Consider the following 15,059-nt stretch of genomic DNA (forward strand, 5'->3'; position numbering starts at 1 on the left):
TTTGAAAACATTGTTTTGTTCATAACTTTGAAAGGTGCACATTTTTGTGCACAAATCTTAGGAAATTTTATTTCCTTTCTCAGGCGGCATACTTCCTCACTTTGACAGAAGAATCATCATTTCTACATATTGTAAATTACAAGTAGTTTGGCAAACAGTAATGTTCACCCTATTATCATCATCTTATATAGGTATGGTATTTTATTCCATTTCTGATGTCGTTGAGAAGCTGATTAATTCATCTGAGGTTGCCAACTCAGCATTGCAGGAGAACTTCTGGAAGAGTAAAGTAAAAACTGAGCCGACCAATCCTCTGCATGAGATTCTGGAGGATCTCAGTGGTCCTGCTATGGCTATATTTGACCTTGCTTGTACCCAGTGCCAATTGTGGAAAACCTGTAAACAACTCCTAGAAACTGCAGAAAGGAGGCTTATGGCTACTTTTGAGTCGAAAGGTAAGACCTATAGTTTTTAATTGAAACAACAGTTTACAAAGGTATTTGGGAGGAAACATTTGATTTCATGAGCTTGCAAATACAGCTATTTTAATGAAAATGTTAGTAATTTGTTGTTGACGGCATTGATTAGATTTTTTTCCAGACATAGTGCACATTAAGATCGCACCTTCTTTGCAGGTGTTCAGATTCATTTTAAAGTGGCTGTTTTCAAAGTACTCCTCCCATCAAATCAGAAGAGAGCTCCCATTGGGTACTGTGCAGCACTTTGAATCTCAGCGTAAAGTAAATGTAATTGTTTGGAGTAAACAATATAACCGTACCTTTTTTATTAAAAAAAACCCTTTCATACCATTGAAGTCAAATACTGATACTTTTGAGTTTTCATGCTTTTCTATTTTCAGTAAATACATACCTAATTAATTAATATTACCTTTCATTGTATGTCCTGCAGGTAGAAAGATCAATTATGTTCGTCATAATCCAGATGGGATCCAGGGTTTTCCTGCTGTTCTTCAGCGCATGAGCAAAATCCTGAACTATTCTCTCAGCTCACACGGACAAATCAAAGCCAGTACAGTAACCTTCCTTATCCTTAAGATTATGGAAACGGGCTGAAACTAGCTTCCCTTTTGTGTGTGTGTGTGTGTGTCTCTCTGATAATTCTTAGCACAGCTTAGTTCAAAGGATTCAATTTGCCTTTCGCTATTTTAACAAAATGAGCCTTGACTGTATATGTTGGAATTTATTTAGACCTTGGAGTGATTAAGCCATATCCCTAATATATCTTCAACACTTGCATCTGTGTAATATGCATTGCTGCGTAACTGCAAGAGTGGGAATCCCTCCTCCCTAATCTAATAATAGAGTGAGAGAGTTGTACAGCACAGAAATAGAACCTTTAGTCCAACTCATTTGTGCCGACCAGGTATCCTAAACTGATCTAGTACCAATTGCCAGCATTTGGCCCACATCCCTCTAAATCCTCCCTATTCATATACCCATCCAGATGTATTTTAAATGTTGTAATTGTACCAGCCTCTTCCATCTCCTCTGGCAGCTCGTTCCGTGCACCACCCTCTGCTTGAAAAATGTTGTCCCTCAGGTCCCTTTTAAATCTTTTCCCTCTCACTTTAAACCTATGCCACCTGCCCATTGGACAGTGTTACCCTGGGAAAAAGACCTTGGCAATTCACCCTATCCATACCCCTCATGATTATAAACTTTTATAAGGTCAGTCCTCAGACCTCACACTTTAGGTGAAAAAACCCAGCCTATTCAGCTTCTCTCTATAGTTCAAACTGTCCAATTCAGTTGTACTATGTATAACATTCCTCAGCCAAAGTTGGCTCATTCTGTGCAAACCAGGGATCAAATAGAGATATTTCTTCTTTCTACGGCTCATTACATTTATAGAGACTCTTATGTTCAAAAAAGGAGACAGAAAACAGTTATGGTAATGTTCTCCAAGGGAAAATGGTGGAATTTTGTATTAAGAAGGATGTAATGAAGTGCTTAGAAAATCTCAATGGGAGCAGGCAGACTTAGCATGGTTTTATGAAAGGGAAATCAATTGGCCAATTTATTGAGGTTTTTTGGGGCACTCTGGAAAAAGGGATACATTTGGTTAGTTGTACTTACCACATCAAAAGCTACTACGCAGATCTTGGTTTAGCGAGCAAAATAATAGTGTGGATAGAAGATTGGTTACCTAACAGGAAGCAGATTTCGCATAAATTAATTCAAAGTTAAATTAAAAAATCAAAATTACTCAATTGGAAGTGTAAATAGTTATAGGATTCAGACAGGAAAATGGAGCTGAGACCATGGTCATAGTAAATTGTGGAATAAGCTTAAAGGACCAAAAGGCCTACTTCTGCTCCTAAGTCCTATGTTGGTATGGATTATTTTAGGTTTGAAAAGATGTGATGAATGGAGTGTCACAGGAATTATTGCTGGTGCCTTAACTATTTAGACTTTCTATTATAATCATTTGAATGGAGGACCATAGGAGATAATGAAAACATTTAGAGTACGAAAGGAAGTGAATCTGGAGAGTTAATAAATGAAAATAAAGTGATGGCGGATGACCAAGTACTTTTCATTAATCTTCACAATAGAGGACACAAATAATATCTTGGAAGCTGCAATAAATCAGGAAATGGAAGGATGGGAGAAAGTCGGGGAAAATTACAGTTACCAGAAAAATGGTGCTGTAGAAATTTTTCGAGCTGTGAGCTGTCGGGTGCCCTTGCCTTAATGGATGTCATCATGTGTGTAGAATTGGCTAGTGAATCCCCTTGATTCAGGGAGTTAGATTGAAAGATGGAAAATGTAACTCTTTTATACAAAAGGAGAGGGAAACAGAAAGCTAAAAATTATGAGCTAGTTAGTTTACCATCTATTATCTAGAAAATATTAGAAGCTATAAAAAACAAATTAGAGCTGGACAGTTTGATATGCTGTAGATAAAGTATCACCGTGGGCAGCACGGTGGCACAGTGGTTATCACTGCTGCCACACAGCGCCAGAGACCCGGGTTCAATTCCTGCCTCAGGCAATTGACTGTGTGGAGTTTGCACATTCTCCCCGTGTCTGCGTGGGTTTCCTCTGGGTGCTCCGGTTTCCTCCCACAGTCCAAAAAATGTGCAGGTCAGGTGAATTGGCCATGCTAAATTGCCCGTAGTGGTAGGTGAAGGGGTAAATGTAGGGGAATGGGCCTGGGTGGGTTGTGCTTTGGCGGGTCAGTGTGGGCTTGTTGGGCTGAAGGGCCTGTTTCCACACTGTAAGTAATCTAATCTAAACTGGTAGATATACTGTACTTAAGATTTCCAGAAAGCACCACACGAAAGCACCACACCAAAGCTTATTATGTGTAGGTGAGAATGTGGAGTTTAGGCCAAATTAGATCTTAATAAATGGTAGATCAGGCTCAAAGGGCTGAATGGTTAACTGCTGCTTCTAATTGTATGTTCATATATTTAACAGATGAGCGACTGTGGAATTGCGTTGTGCTTCACTGTAACTTGATGAAAATAGTGCAGTGGAATTGTGGTGCTTGCCTGAGGCTTGACCAGCTTGCTAAAGGCAATGGTCACCCATCATAGTTGAGTGAAAAGTTCAGATGCAAATGCTCCAATAGGAGCTGCAATTTTTTTAAAAATGTGAGAATTGTTTCCATATGTGGTTGAAATCATTATGGGCACTTGTACAACATAGTGAATAACAGGGTTCTAACTAGCAGTAAATTGAGTTGGTTGGGTTTCAGCATTCTGCTTCGCAAATTGTGTAATAGCTGTAGAGAACATTACACAAAAGTTTAACATTTTAATTTGTGCCTTAACTCAATATGTGCAATCATTCATTTAGTTTTGCAGGTTTTATTGGATATTTGTAAGTGCTATAAAATTAATTGTTGTTAATTTATCACCTAATGAGCACAGATCTTTGTTGTCTGGTTGTTCTGAAACTGTAGAATGTTTTAGGATAGTTCATCACCTAATGGCAATACCATGTTCTTCGAGTGGTTTCTGAAAAGAGAAAAAGCTGTGGAATGCATCTGATATTTGCTCATCATTCAAATATTGTCCAATAGCATTTTATCTTTTTTGGCAGAACCTGCTGAGGACAGAGTTGGCAGCCACCTGAACTGCAGTTTGATAGAGCTCCTACTAGCATGTTACCCTGCACTTTCTGAGGATTGTGTCACTTTACAGCTCAACTTATCAGAGTGCCTGGAACAGATCACACAAAAACTTCAAACAGCAATGAAGTCTCCTGGTCAGTATCAGAAATAGATACCATCACATCCTTTTCCTGTTCAATTCAGAATAGTTTTGCACTAATCATGGTGCGTGTACTAAAAGGCGTGAAATTGAAACTCTCAATTCTTGAAAACTCTCCTAACAGGGCAATGTCGCCAAAAAAAAGTCAGTAATGTTTATAATTCTTCCATTTTGTTTCAAAAAACAGCCTGATGAAATTACTATGTAGCCCATTTATCAAGTTTCATAAGCCTGATGTGTGAACTTTTAATATTTCTAGCATGCTTTAGTTGTAAAGGATTAGGCATCTTAGCTTAGGGATGTTATTTGTTATGTCAAATGTACTATTTAATCTTGTGGATTAAAGTTATTGAAATTAGTAATATGAAAAGCAAATAAACTCATATTCCTATTGTTATCAAAGGTAGACAGCTAATTAGCTATAGACTTCTCTCTCTGTTAGAGGGATATCGCTTGAATGGCACCATTACACATTACTTTTGAGGCAGGCAAGGAGGTATCTTCCAAGTTTACCTCATTTGGATTGGGAATTGAACCTGAGCAGTTAGTGTTACTCTGAATCACATACTTAGCAGCCATTTAGACAACTGAGTTAATCAACACCCGTTGTTGTCATGCTCTATATTCTAACCAAGCTTCCTCCTTTCTGTCTCAATAGTACTGGTAAGAATATCTGATGACATTACTACAAACTTGCAACTAAATTTGATTGCGAGAGGTCAAAGGCCTCAAAATATCCATACCGCAACAGCTCAATTTAAGGATTTAGCAAAATAATGTACTGAATGCTTGATATATCATTCAGGTTTCAGAGCTTGTTGCAATCCAGTTCATACAAACTGAATTGATCTGGCATTGTCATGAGTATAATGCTTTCGTGTCGCAAGCAGCTCAATCACAATATCAAGTACAATATTCCTTTTCCCCCAGCAGGTTATATATCTGTTACTGTTTAATCAGAATTAGACACAAATCAAAATATACTTTAGTACAATTTCATGAGTGTTCTGGAACAACTTTGAGAATTAATTATTTGATCTATTAATTTAGAAGTTGTCTAATGGATACATTTTTATCCTTATCATTTTACATTCAGGTACATCAGCTTAACTTCACTCATCTGAATTGTGATATCGTGCGGATAACATCATATCCAAGAACATTTCTAAACTAACAAACTAAAACTTGGGCAGATTAATGTTGAAGAAATATTTTAATTTAATAAAGCTTTTTGCAAGCATTGATGAGGGAGATTTTCCTTTCAGTTGTGAACAACTGTAACTGTAATGGTAAACATATGGATGAAAGTGGAATAGTGTAGGATAGATAGACTTCAGATTGGTTCCACAGGTCCACGCAACATAGATGGCCAAAGAGCCTGTACTATGCTGTAATGTTTTACGTTATAACTCTTCAGTAAGGTCACTAACCTTTTCAATTGTGTAACAGTTTGTGTACTGGTATTGTACTACGACATTTTAATATTTTTTCTTCAAATGTAGCTTTCTTTGCATAAATTATCTATAAAGTTCAATGCAGGTCATAATGAATATTCCTGTGGCTATGAAAAAAACTGTTTTCTATTTTAGATCTAAAAGGAAATATACTCAATTGCTTGGAACAAACAAGTTCTCGATCTCAAGATCCAGAAGGCCACACCATCCAAAACCATATGAAGCAACTATTGAAAAACCTAGATCAGCACATTCATGATGTGATAGATAAAGACCAGACAAGAGCAGACTATGTGCGAAGCATATTTGACTACATTAACACATTTTCAGCTGTGCTCGTTCGAAGTATGAATCGAGATATGGGTATGACATGTCACAAATTGATTGCATAGAATCATAGGGATGTACAGCACGGAAATTGACCCTTTGGTCCAACTTGTCCATGCTGACCAGATATCCTAAATTAATCTAGTCCCATTTGCCAACATTTGGCCCATGTCCCTCTAAACCTTTCCTATTCATGTACCCATCCAGATGCCTTTTAAATATTGTAATTGTACCAGCCTCCACCACTTCCGCTGGCAGCTCATTCCATACATGCACCACATTCTGCATGAAAATCTTGCCCCTTAAGTCCCTTTTAAATTGTTCCTCTCTCCTAAATCTATGCCCTCTAGTTCTGGACTCCCCCACTCCAGGCAAAAGACTGTCTATTTACTCTATCCATGCCCCTCATGGTTGTATAAACGACCTCTATAAGGTCACCCCCTAGCCTCTGATGCTCCAGGGAAAACGGCTCCAGCTTATTCAGTTGTTTCATTTAGCTGAAACTCTCCAACACTGACAACATCCGTGTAAATCTTTTCTGAACCCTTTCAAATTTCACAACATCCTTCCTATAGGAGGGAGACCAGAATTGAACACAGTATTCCAACAGTGGCCTAACCAATGTCCTGTACAGCGGCAACATGACCTCCTAACACCTATTCTCAATGCACTAATCGATAAGGGCTAGCATACCAAACTCCTCCTCCATTATCCTGGTGGGCAGCACGGTGGCACAGTGGTTAGCACTGCTGCCTCACAGCGCCAGAGACCCGGGTTCAATTCCCGACTCAGGCGACTGACTGTGTGGAGTTTGCACGTTCTCCCCGTGTCTGCGTGGGTTTCCTCCGGGTGCTCCGGTTTCCTCCCACAGTCACAAAGATGTGCAGGGTCAGGTGAATTGGCCACGCTAAATTGCCCATAGTGTTAGGTTAAAGGGGTAAATGTAGGGGTAGGGGTATGGGTGGGTTGCGCTTCGGCGGGTCAGTGTGGACTTGTTGGGCCGAAGGGCCTGTTTCCACCCTGTAAGTAATCTAATCTAATCTATCCTATCTACCTGTGACTCCACTTTCAAGGAATTATGAACCTGCACTCCAAGGTCTCTTTGTTCAGCAATACTCCGAGGACCTTATCATTAAGTGTATAAGTCCTACCCTGATTTGTGCGACCAAAATGCAGCACCTCACATTTATCTAAATTAAGCTCCATCTGTCACTCCATGGACCATCTGATCACATCTATATGCATTTAAATTTGTTTTTAAAGTAATTCAGTAACTGATTGTTTTAAAAAATCAACAATCAAATTAAATGGAAAGGCTGGCATAGATGCAAGTTTTAACAGGAAGGAGAGAGGAAAATTACTTTGTATGCTTTAGAAAGCCAGGAGAAAGTGAGGACTGCTGATGCTGAAGATTTCAGAGTCGAGAGTGTGGTGTTGGAAAAGCACAGCAGGTGAGGCAGCATCCGAGGAGCAGGAGAATCGACGTTTCGGGCAAAAGCCCTCCATCAGGAATTTCTGATGAAGGGCTTTTGCCCCAAATGTCGATTCTCCTGCTTCTCGGATGCTGCCTGACCTGCTGTGCTTTTCCAGCACCACACTGTCTACTTTATAATGCCAGCCAGCTGACTTGATGATGAGTGTATGGTTGTGAAGTTGACATCGTTGTTTTTGGACAGTATGAGCAATCACCAATCTAACTGTGTTTTCTTCATCATAGATCCATTTGCAGAAGTCAAAATAGGAAATTCCTTTATAATCCTGCAACAGACCCCATCACAACTTTTTGCTCATTTACTTTTCGAGAAACCAACTTCACCTGATCGGTATGAGCAATGATTTCAATAATTGTTCTCGTACTCAATGTGCAAAACATGAACGATCGTGTTTTTACATGGTGTTTATTGTTTCCTTACTTATCCTGTATTGGTCTGATCATACCATATTTAGGAATGCAAATAGGCCATTCAGCCTCTCGAACGCATTCTATCATTCAGTTAAATCAAGGCTGACCTGTATCTTAATACTATTTACCTGCTTTGGTTCCATATCCCTTAGTAACTCATACATAACAAAAATGTATCAATCTCAGTTTTGAAACTTAGAATTAATAGACAGAGCAATATTTTTGGTGTAAGAATTCTAGATTTCCATCACTCTTTGAGTGAATGTGCTTTGTGTCATTGCCTTGAACAGACTGACTTTAAGGTAATTTCCAAATGTTCTGGGCTCCTCTACCCGAGGGAATAATTTCTGTTTACCTGTATATGATGGCTTTCCACCAATATCCCTATCCTCAGTGGGGCAAATGGGAGCCCAGCACGTGAGTATAAAGAACCAATTCGAGTCACTCCAAATGATACCAGTAAATGGCTGAGGTTACCGGACAGTGCAAAAGCCATGGGCCTTTGCAGCATTCTGGAAATAATACTGACGATCTATGTTCCAGAACTGGCTACATTCCTACCCAAGCTGTTTCAGCACATTTGCAATGTCGGTAGGTGCCAAATTGACAAACCCAACCTAATCAATTATCACCTCATCACCACTTTTGTTCAGTGTAATTGGGGAACGGCTAGCAATGCCCACAGCCCTTGAAAGAACAGAAGAAAAAAGCTTATAGAATCCTTTAATCATAAATATCTCAGATCACTTTTGAATAAGAAAGATTAAAAGGTGTACAAGCCTGGTCCTTTTAAACTGTCATCTGAATTGTCTCTGAATGTCTTATCATTCTGTTGAATCTGGGCTTTATCGCTTGTAAAGTTAATATATCCTTTCTGTGCTTAAAACTGAACTTGTGGTCCAAGTGCTCAGCTCTCAGGCACTTGAACTCTTGCAAAGATGTGCATAAGTAACCTGGGATGATTCTCTAACATTTCTTTTTCATTTTCCAAGCAAATACTACTTTTGGGCAGTTAACTGACATATGTTGTACTGTGAATTATAAATGTGATTACAAGAGCATTCTGTCTACCATTTAGATACAGACATCTATTTTGAAGCTTTTTGTTAATGGAATAACATTGTAAATTCTAATGCATTGACTGTGAAATGCATTAGGTTTCATGGAAGGCACTACCTAAATGCAGGATTATTCATTTTTAAAATTCAGTTGTTATACTTTTTGCACAGGATAGGTTTCAGAAGCTTTTTTTCTCTGACGTGAGGAAAGATTGAGAAACTTAAGCAATTCAGTCTTGGAGAAACAAATGTCTTTTTATAGGGTTTCACAGATGACAAATAGGATGGGAAGTTATCACAGAGTTCTACTTCAGAAGGAAGCATGTCAGTGCAGTCAGAGGTCACAAATTCAAAGTAATGAAAAGAAAGTTTAGTTGTGGCAAACTTATGAAATGCATTTCCAGATTTGTTCATGGATGTAGCAGCCCTGAAGCAATCTTAGAAATTTTTGATTGCTGGTTCTTTATACCTGAATGACTATGATGGGCTGTTAGTTTTTCTTCAAGATTAGAGTGGTGCTGGAAATGCATAGCAGGTCAGGCAGCATCCGAGGAGCAGGAAAATCGACGTTTCAGGCAGGAGCATCAGGAATCCTTCTTGACCATAGGTAGCTTTCAGTCTATTTGTCTGTTTTGTAAATTAAAAGAGGCATGTCAAAAACCAAGTGTCAATTGATTTATTCCATTACTATTTTAAGAGGACGATAATTTTTGGTAACTATATTAAATTCTGTCAGTGTCCAAATGCAGAGTTATTAAACATGTGAATTTGCGAATGGGGATAAAGAAACCTTCTGGGTCTGCTCCACTACTCAATAAAATCATAACTGATCTAATTTTAACCTAAATTCTGCATTCCTGCATACTCTCAATAAAGAAACTTGCTGTTTGGTTTCCATAATCAGAGAAAATAATTGTATTTCAACATTATACTTAGCCTGTGTACAGCACTCAAAATATCCAGTGACTTGAAGGTTAAATGAGCACATTATGAATTTGACTGAGTATCATAATTTGGTAGTTGGTGTATTTTTAATGGTTACTTTAAATTTATTCTTTAGGTTATTCATGTTGCTGCAGAAGGAAGAATTGAACTTGAGTGTACAACAAATTATTATTAGGTGCTGCTGTGAGCATCTTCCTCTTTGGAAAACCAGGAGATTCAGCCATTGTCCGACATTCCTCAGAGAAGTGACTGAACTGATTAAAGGACAGTCAGAGCACTGCCTTCCTGATTTGGGAATCATCTTTCCAAGTTCATTCCATCTTACAGAAGAAAATTTAAAAGATGAATCTTCAGATTCTTCCTTGGGACTGTATTCTCTTCTTCCATCTGCACTAAATTTCATCAAGTCTCGTTCAAAGTTGCTCGCAGTTCTTGTCTGTTTAACAGCTACACAAGGTCAAAGGGCGCTTAAGCACAGTCTGTCATGGAAGAATCGTTTGAGTGGTCGCACAGAGGTACCACTTGACATGGAACAGATCTCCAAGGAGTGTGAACAGTTAATGAAGGAATTTCCAATCCTTGAGCACTTTCTTTATACAATGGCTGAACCTTTACGTGGAACCCATGAAGAAACTGCCAGTCTTCAGGATTCTCTGTGTGGTAACCCGTGCACTACCCTTTTGTTAGCGGGCCTTCATTCTGAAATAGCTGTAAGCGCACTCACTGAAATCTTCAGGCAAGTCTTGTGTGATGGTCACTGGCTCAAAGCATTGAAAATTCTTGACTTGTATGGTGATGAAAATGAAGAGTTTGAGAAGCTGAAGGATATCCTGCTCAGCTTTGCAGTTGTGGGAGGTAAGACTACAGTATGTTCACAATGACTGTGAATTGTCAGGTTCACAATACGTTTAAGTCTAACTTGAAAATTTACATAATTTATTGGGAAAAGTAAAATTGTTTGTGGAATATGTGAATTAGCGGTGTGTCTTATAGTCAAAGATTAGGCAGACTCAAGTTGTTTTTACTGGAGTTAGAACAATGAGGGATAATTTGAATAAGTTGTATAAGATGTTGAATGGTTTTGACAAGGTGGATATTGAAAACATTACCTCTTTTGATCTCTTCACTGAGTTCCTTCTACGTTGCCAAAGGCCATTGATACATTTTTTATATAAAAGGTTAAGGAACCTCCTGACAAAAAAATACTCAGGCTTTTATTTTTAGTGACATCAATAGCGTTCTTTCTCATATTTAATTTCTTTTGTGTTATTAATTAACACCCCACCAAAATATGCCATTTCTTTATGTATCCATTTGAGTTAAAACATCTGAATATCTGCCTACCTGCTTATGTCAATGAAACTTCCTTTGTTTACTTTAGTGAGCACTCCTGAGTGTCTATTGTTGTAATTCACCCTTCTGCCAGTGGAGACACTGCAACACCACTATTAGCATAACAGCTACGAATTTATGTAGGCAGTTTCCATTGCAAGTGAACTTGGAATTGTGTGAAAATAAAGATAGAATATATGAATATAACATGAGGTCTGCGTTGTGCCTGCTATCCCTGCTTCAGTTATTTTGTGACCTTCAGACATACTTGAGGCTACATTTGGCTTTGAAATCTCATGCGGTATTAGATTAGATTAGATTACAGTGTGGAAACAGGCCCTTTGGCCCAACAAATCCACACCGACCCGCCGAAGCGAAACCCACCCATACCCCTACATTTACCCCTTACCTAACACTACGGGCAATTTAGTATGGCCAATTCACCTGACCCTGCACATCTTTGGACTGTGGGAGGAAACCGGAGCACCCGGAGGAAACCCACGCAGACATGGGGAGAACGTGCAAACTCCACACAGTCAGTCGCCTGAGGCGGGAATTGAACCCGGGTCTCTGGCGCTCAGCAGTGCTAACCACTGTGCCACCATGCCGCCCACGGTATCAACTAATAACATATTCAGATTCTTAGGTTATTTTGACTTTGTGTGAATTTTCACATTATAAATTCTAGTGTCCATATTTATACAGAAATTGACTGTAAATTTATAGTTCTGCAACCATGCCTTTCTGCCAGTGGAGATATTGCATGGTGTGATTGGCATGGTTCTCAATGCTTTGTAACCAAATGTTTAAAGCAGTCCCGAACATCAGCCGTTTTGCTGAAGTATTGAAGTCCCATCTGTCTACATCAGGTTGCCAAATGGGTACGTTGTGTGAACATGATGCATAAAAATAGCAGGATATTTTGCCCACAAAATTCTGCTATTTTCACACACCAAATATTGGCTATTCTTACCCATTTAGTCAATCATCTTTTAAATACTAGTGATAAAGTTGTTCACCTTTTAGTTATTACCTCAGTTACTGAAGTTATTTGATGATTTCTGTTACATTGGCAGAGCAAGAAGGTTGGAAATATCTGTTCCGCATGAAAAATGCAATTCTAAGAGCTCAGCTTGTTCTCCACTGCTCAGAGAAGTGGCCACTTGGTGCTTGTCTTGACGTTCTGTTGTATTGTTTAAGTGATCCCAGTACAGATGAAAGGGAAATTAAGTCCAATCTATGCAGAAAGAAGGAAGAACTTCAGGTTTATGAGAAGGTTTGTGGCATTCATTTATCATCAATTGATGTGTTAATATGAAGAATATCTGATAGACAGGATCATTGAAAATTATTGACCAAATGATGCTCGATAATGGAATTTGTTTCAAGTATTGTCACAGGATGGCTTATTTTCCATGGTTTACTTCTTAACTGTTGCACATACTTGTAAGTAGGAACAAAATCATTCTTAAGATTTTTTTTTCTGCAGTAACATTTCTCGTGAAGTGGGTCCTTCTTGATTGACAGAGAAACCTCAATTATCGGAACAAGATGGGCGGGCACTATTTTGTTCGGATAATTGATTATTCGGTTAATTGATTCAATGCCTCCCCTCTGGGGCTCGGAGTTTTCTGTTGAGTCTGTTCCCTGTTCAGGAGATGAGGCAGCAGCAGACCGCGTGTGAGCACCCCTCCCAAACCAGTTCAAAGCTGCCACCCCACCTGCCTCACAACACCGTCCAACACTGCCCCCTTCCCCCCAACTCTGACCAACCCAGCCGCGCCCCCCCCTCCTCCCGCTTCGCTGACTGGACACCAACAATAAGACTGCCGCTGCCTTTTGGGAGTTGAGTCTCCAAATCACTGTAAACAAAAGACGCCATCAGTGTTGGAAACATGTCTTTGGTGTAATGTTTGTATCAAGTTTTGAGGTCTCCTTTGGATAATTGATATTCGGATAATTGAAGTTCCTCTGTCCTTCAGGCTTTGTTACACCTGCATTATGGATGGTTAATAACACGTTAGCATGAGTTTTCTGGTCTGGGGACTCAACATGAGGACTCATGGATGTAATCTGTACATTTCTAATCACTTTAATTCACCTTTTTATCTATTATTTTGACTGATACTGCTATGCACCTGTACTTTCTTTTAAATTCCCACGTTATATTGGTAGCGATTAAAGAAATGTATAAATTTATGTTGTGCTAATAGATCCATAGCACATTTTAAAAATGGTTCAGAATCTTACTAGTTTTATAGTTCAGAGTTTGGAATGTTTTTAACATGTGGAGAAACATTAACATAATTTACAGACATTAAGTCAAATATTTCTTATAAATTGTTGCGTATTGTATGTACAGTATGTAAATGCAAGTACTTTTTGAATGGCAATGTCGCTAGTGGGTTGCATGATAGATGTATGCCTCTGAGGGGATAATGAAAAGATTCACAGAGTTACAGTCAAAGTGCAATCAAGGAGTATTTACAATAGAAAGGTACCTTGATGAGAGACTAGGGAAGTTGGAATTGTTCTCTTTGTGCAAGGAAAGTAAAGGAGAGATTTAATGGAGATTTAACTCTAAACGTGAATATTAAACAACTATTCACAAATCTAAGCCCCCCTTTCACTTGCTTATTATCTGCCTCCAACTCTATAACAATATGCTTTTCCAATAAGACACCGATTAAAATTATATCAGCTTAATTTCAAAATCACACAGCAACTGTCGTCTTCTGGCTGAAGATCTCCCTGTGTGGATTGTCTTTCTTTTTACTGCGAGTACGTTTCATGTGAAAAAGTACCTTCGATAGAGAATGTTTCTTAATTTCTTGGAGAGCAAGACGTTAGCTATCCATACGTTTGTGTCTCGATGGCAATTACTCTCTGACCAACTTTCAAAAGATCTGCATTTTATATCCCCCAACATCGAATTGCCTCATTGGTTCGATGTTGGCAAAACAATAAATTCAAGCTTGATTGGATTTTAGTATCCTAGAGCATAATTTAAATTGATTGATTAAATTTGAATTGCTGTCAAAACAGCAACCAAAACTCAGTTATCCATTTCATAGCCAAATGCTACAATATTTTCAATTTTCCAGTACACACTCGGACTGCCATCTGGTCATATACACAAGTGTTTGTGACCTCTCAGTTCAGAACAGCATTCACTCTCTTTTAAAGGTACACACCTTCAACTTCATAACACAGCCAAGTTGGTTATCAGAGGATTGGATTCACGTACTGAATAGTGGCGCCCTAAAATATAGTTGCTCGCACATAATATGCATTAACCATGACCTCGCAGAGGCCCTGTGCTCTCAAACTATCAAAGTAAAGTCATCAATTCAGTATAAGTCTCATGTTTAATTGGTTTGGTTGATGGACAGAAAGGTAGAAGGAAATACACTTTCTTAATCCATCTCTTTCTTTACTCTTTAGGCTTCTCAGAGGTAAAAATCAATGAAGATTGAAAACATTTTGGCAAATTTCCCTTAATTTTCCTTGTGAGCCTGTTGTGTTTTCAAGATGCCTACAATCTTAAGTACAATTCAAAACGCAATGGTCAACTTATTTTGCTTTTGAAATTCGTTTGAAGGATTGGCGATCCTTTTGACAGCCTTTTAAATTTATCTCTGATCTGTCACTTTGAGTTTGAAAAATATATGATATTATACAATACTTCTTGCAAATGCAAACATCCAATACTTTTCTACCCTTTTCCCCCATGATTTAAAGCTGTTCGATGTTTACAGCAGCTGGTGCTGAAAAGAAGTTTTTCAGTCTTTCAGTTTCTT

General features: G+C 38.6%; 1 protein-coding gene across 10 annotated transcripts in view; it reads left to right on the plus strand.

The window, feature by feature from the left end:
* Window positions 1-15,059, plus strand: part of zfyve26 (zinc finger, FYVE domain containing 26) — a 101,848-nt gene that overhangs the window by 42,675 nt on the left and 44,114 nt on the right. For 9 of the 10 annotated variants that reach the window (XM_043697939.1, XM_043697944.1, XM_043697943.1 and 6 more), the window contains 7 exons: window positions 192-455; window positions 910-1,029; window positions 4,071-4,235; window positions 5,830-6,057; window positions 7,739-7,844; window positions 10,043-10,782; window positions 12,336-12,535. In XM_043697939.1, coding sequence (XP_043553874.1) covers window positions 192-455; window positions 910-1,029; window positions 4,071-4,235; window positions 5,830-6,057; window positions 7,739-7,844; window positions 10,043-10,782; window positions 12,336-12,535 — 1,823 coding nt within the window. The remainder of the gene's footprint in view (window positions 1-191; window positions 456-909; window positions 1,030-4,070; window positions 4,236-5,829; window positions 6,058-7,738; window positions 7,845-10,042; window positions 10,783-12,335; window positions 12,536-15,059) is intronic. The other variant, XM_043697942.1, reaches the window with a different exon arrangement.

Source organism: Chiloscyllium plagiosum, chromosome 10 (genome assembly GCF_004010195.1).
Source record: "Chiloscyllium plagiosum isolate BGI_BamShark_2017 chromosome 10, ASM401019v2, whole genome shotgun sequence".
Taxonomy (NCBI): Eukaryota; Metazoa; Chordata; class Chondrichthyes; order Orectolobiformes; family Hemiscylliidae; genus Chiloscyllium; species Chiloscyllium plagiosum.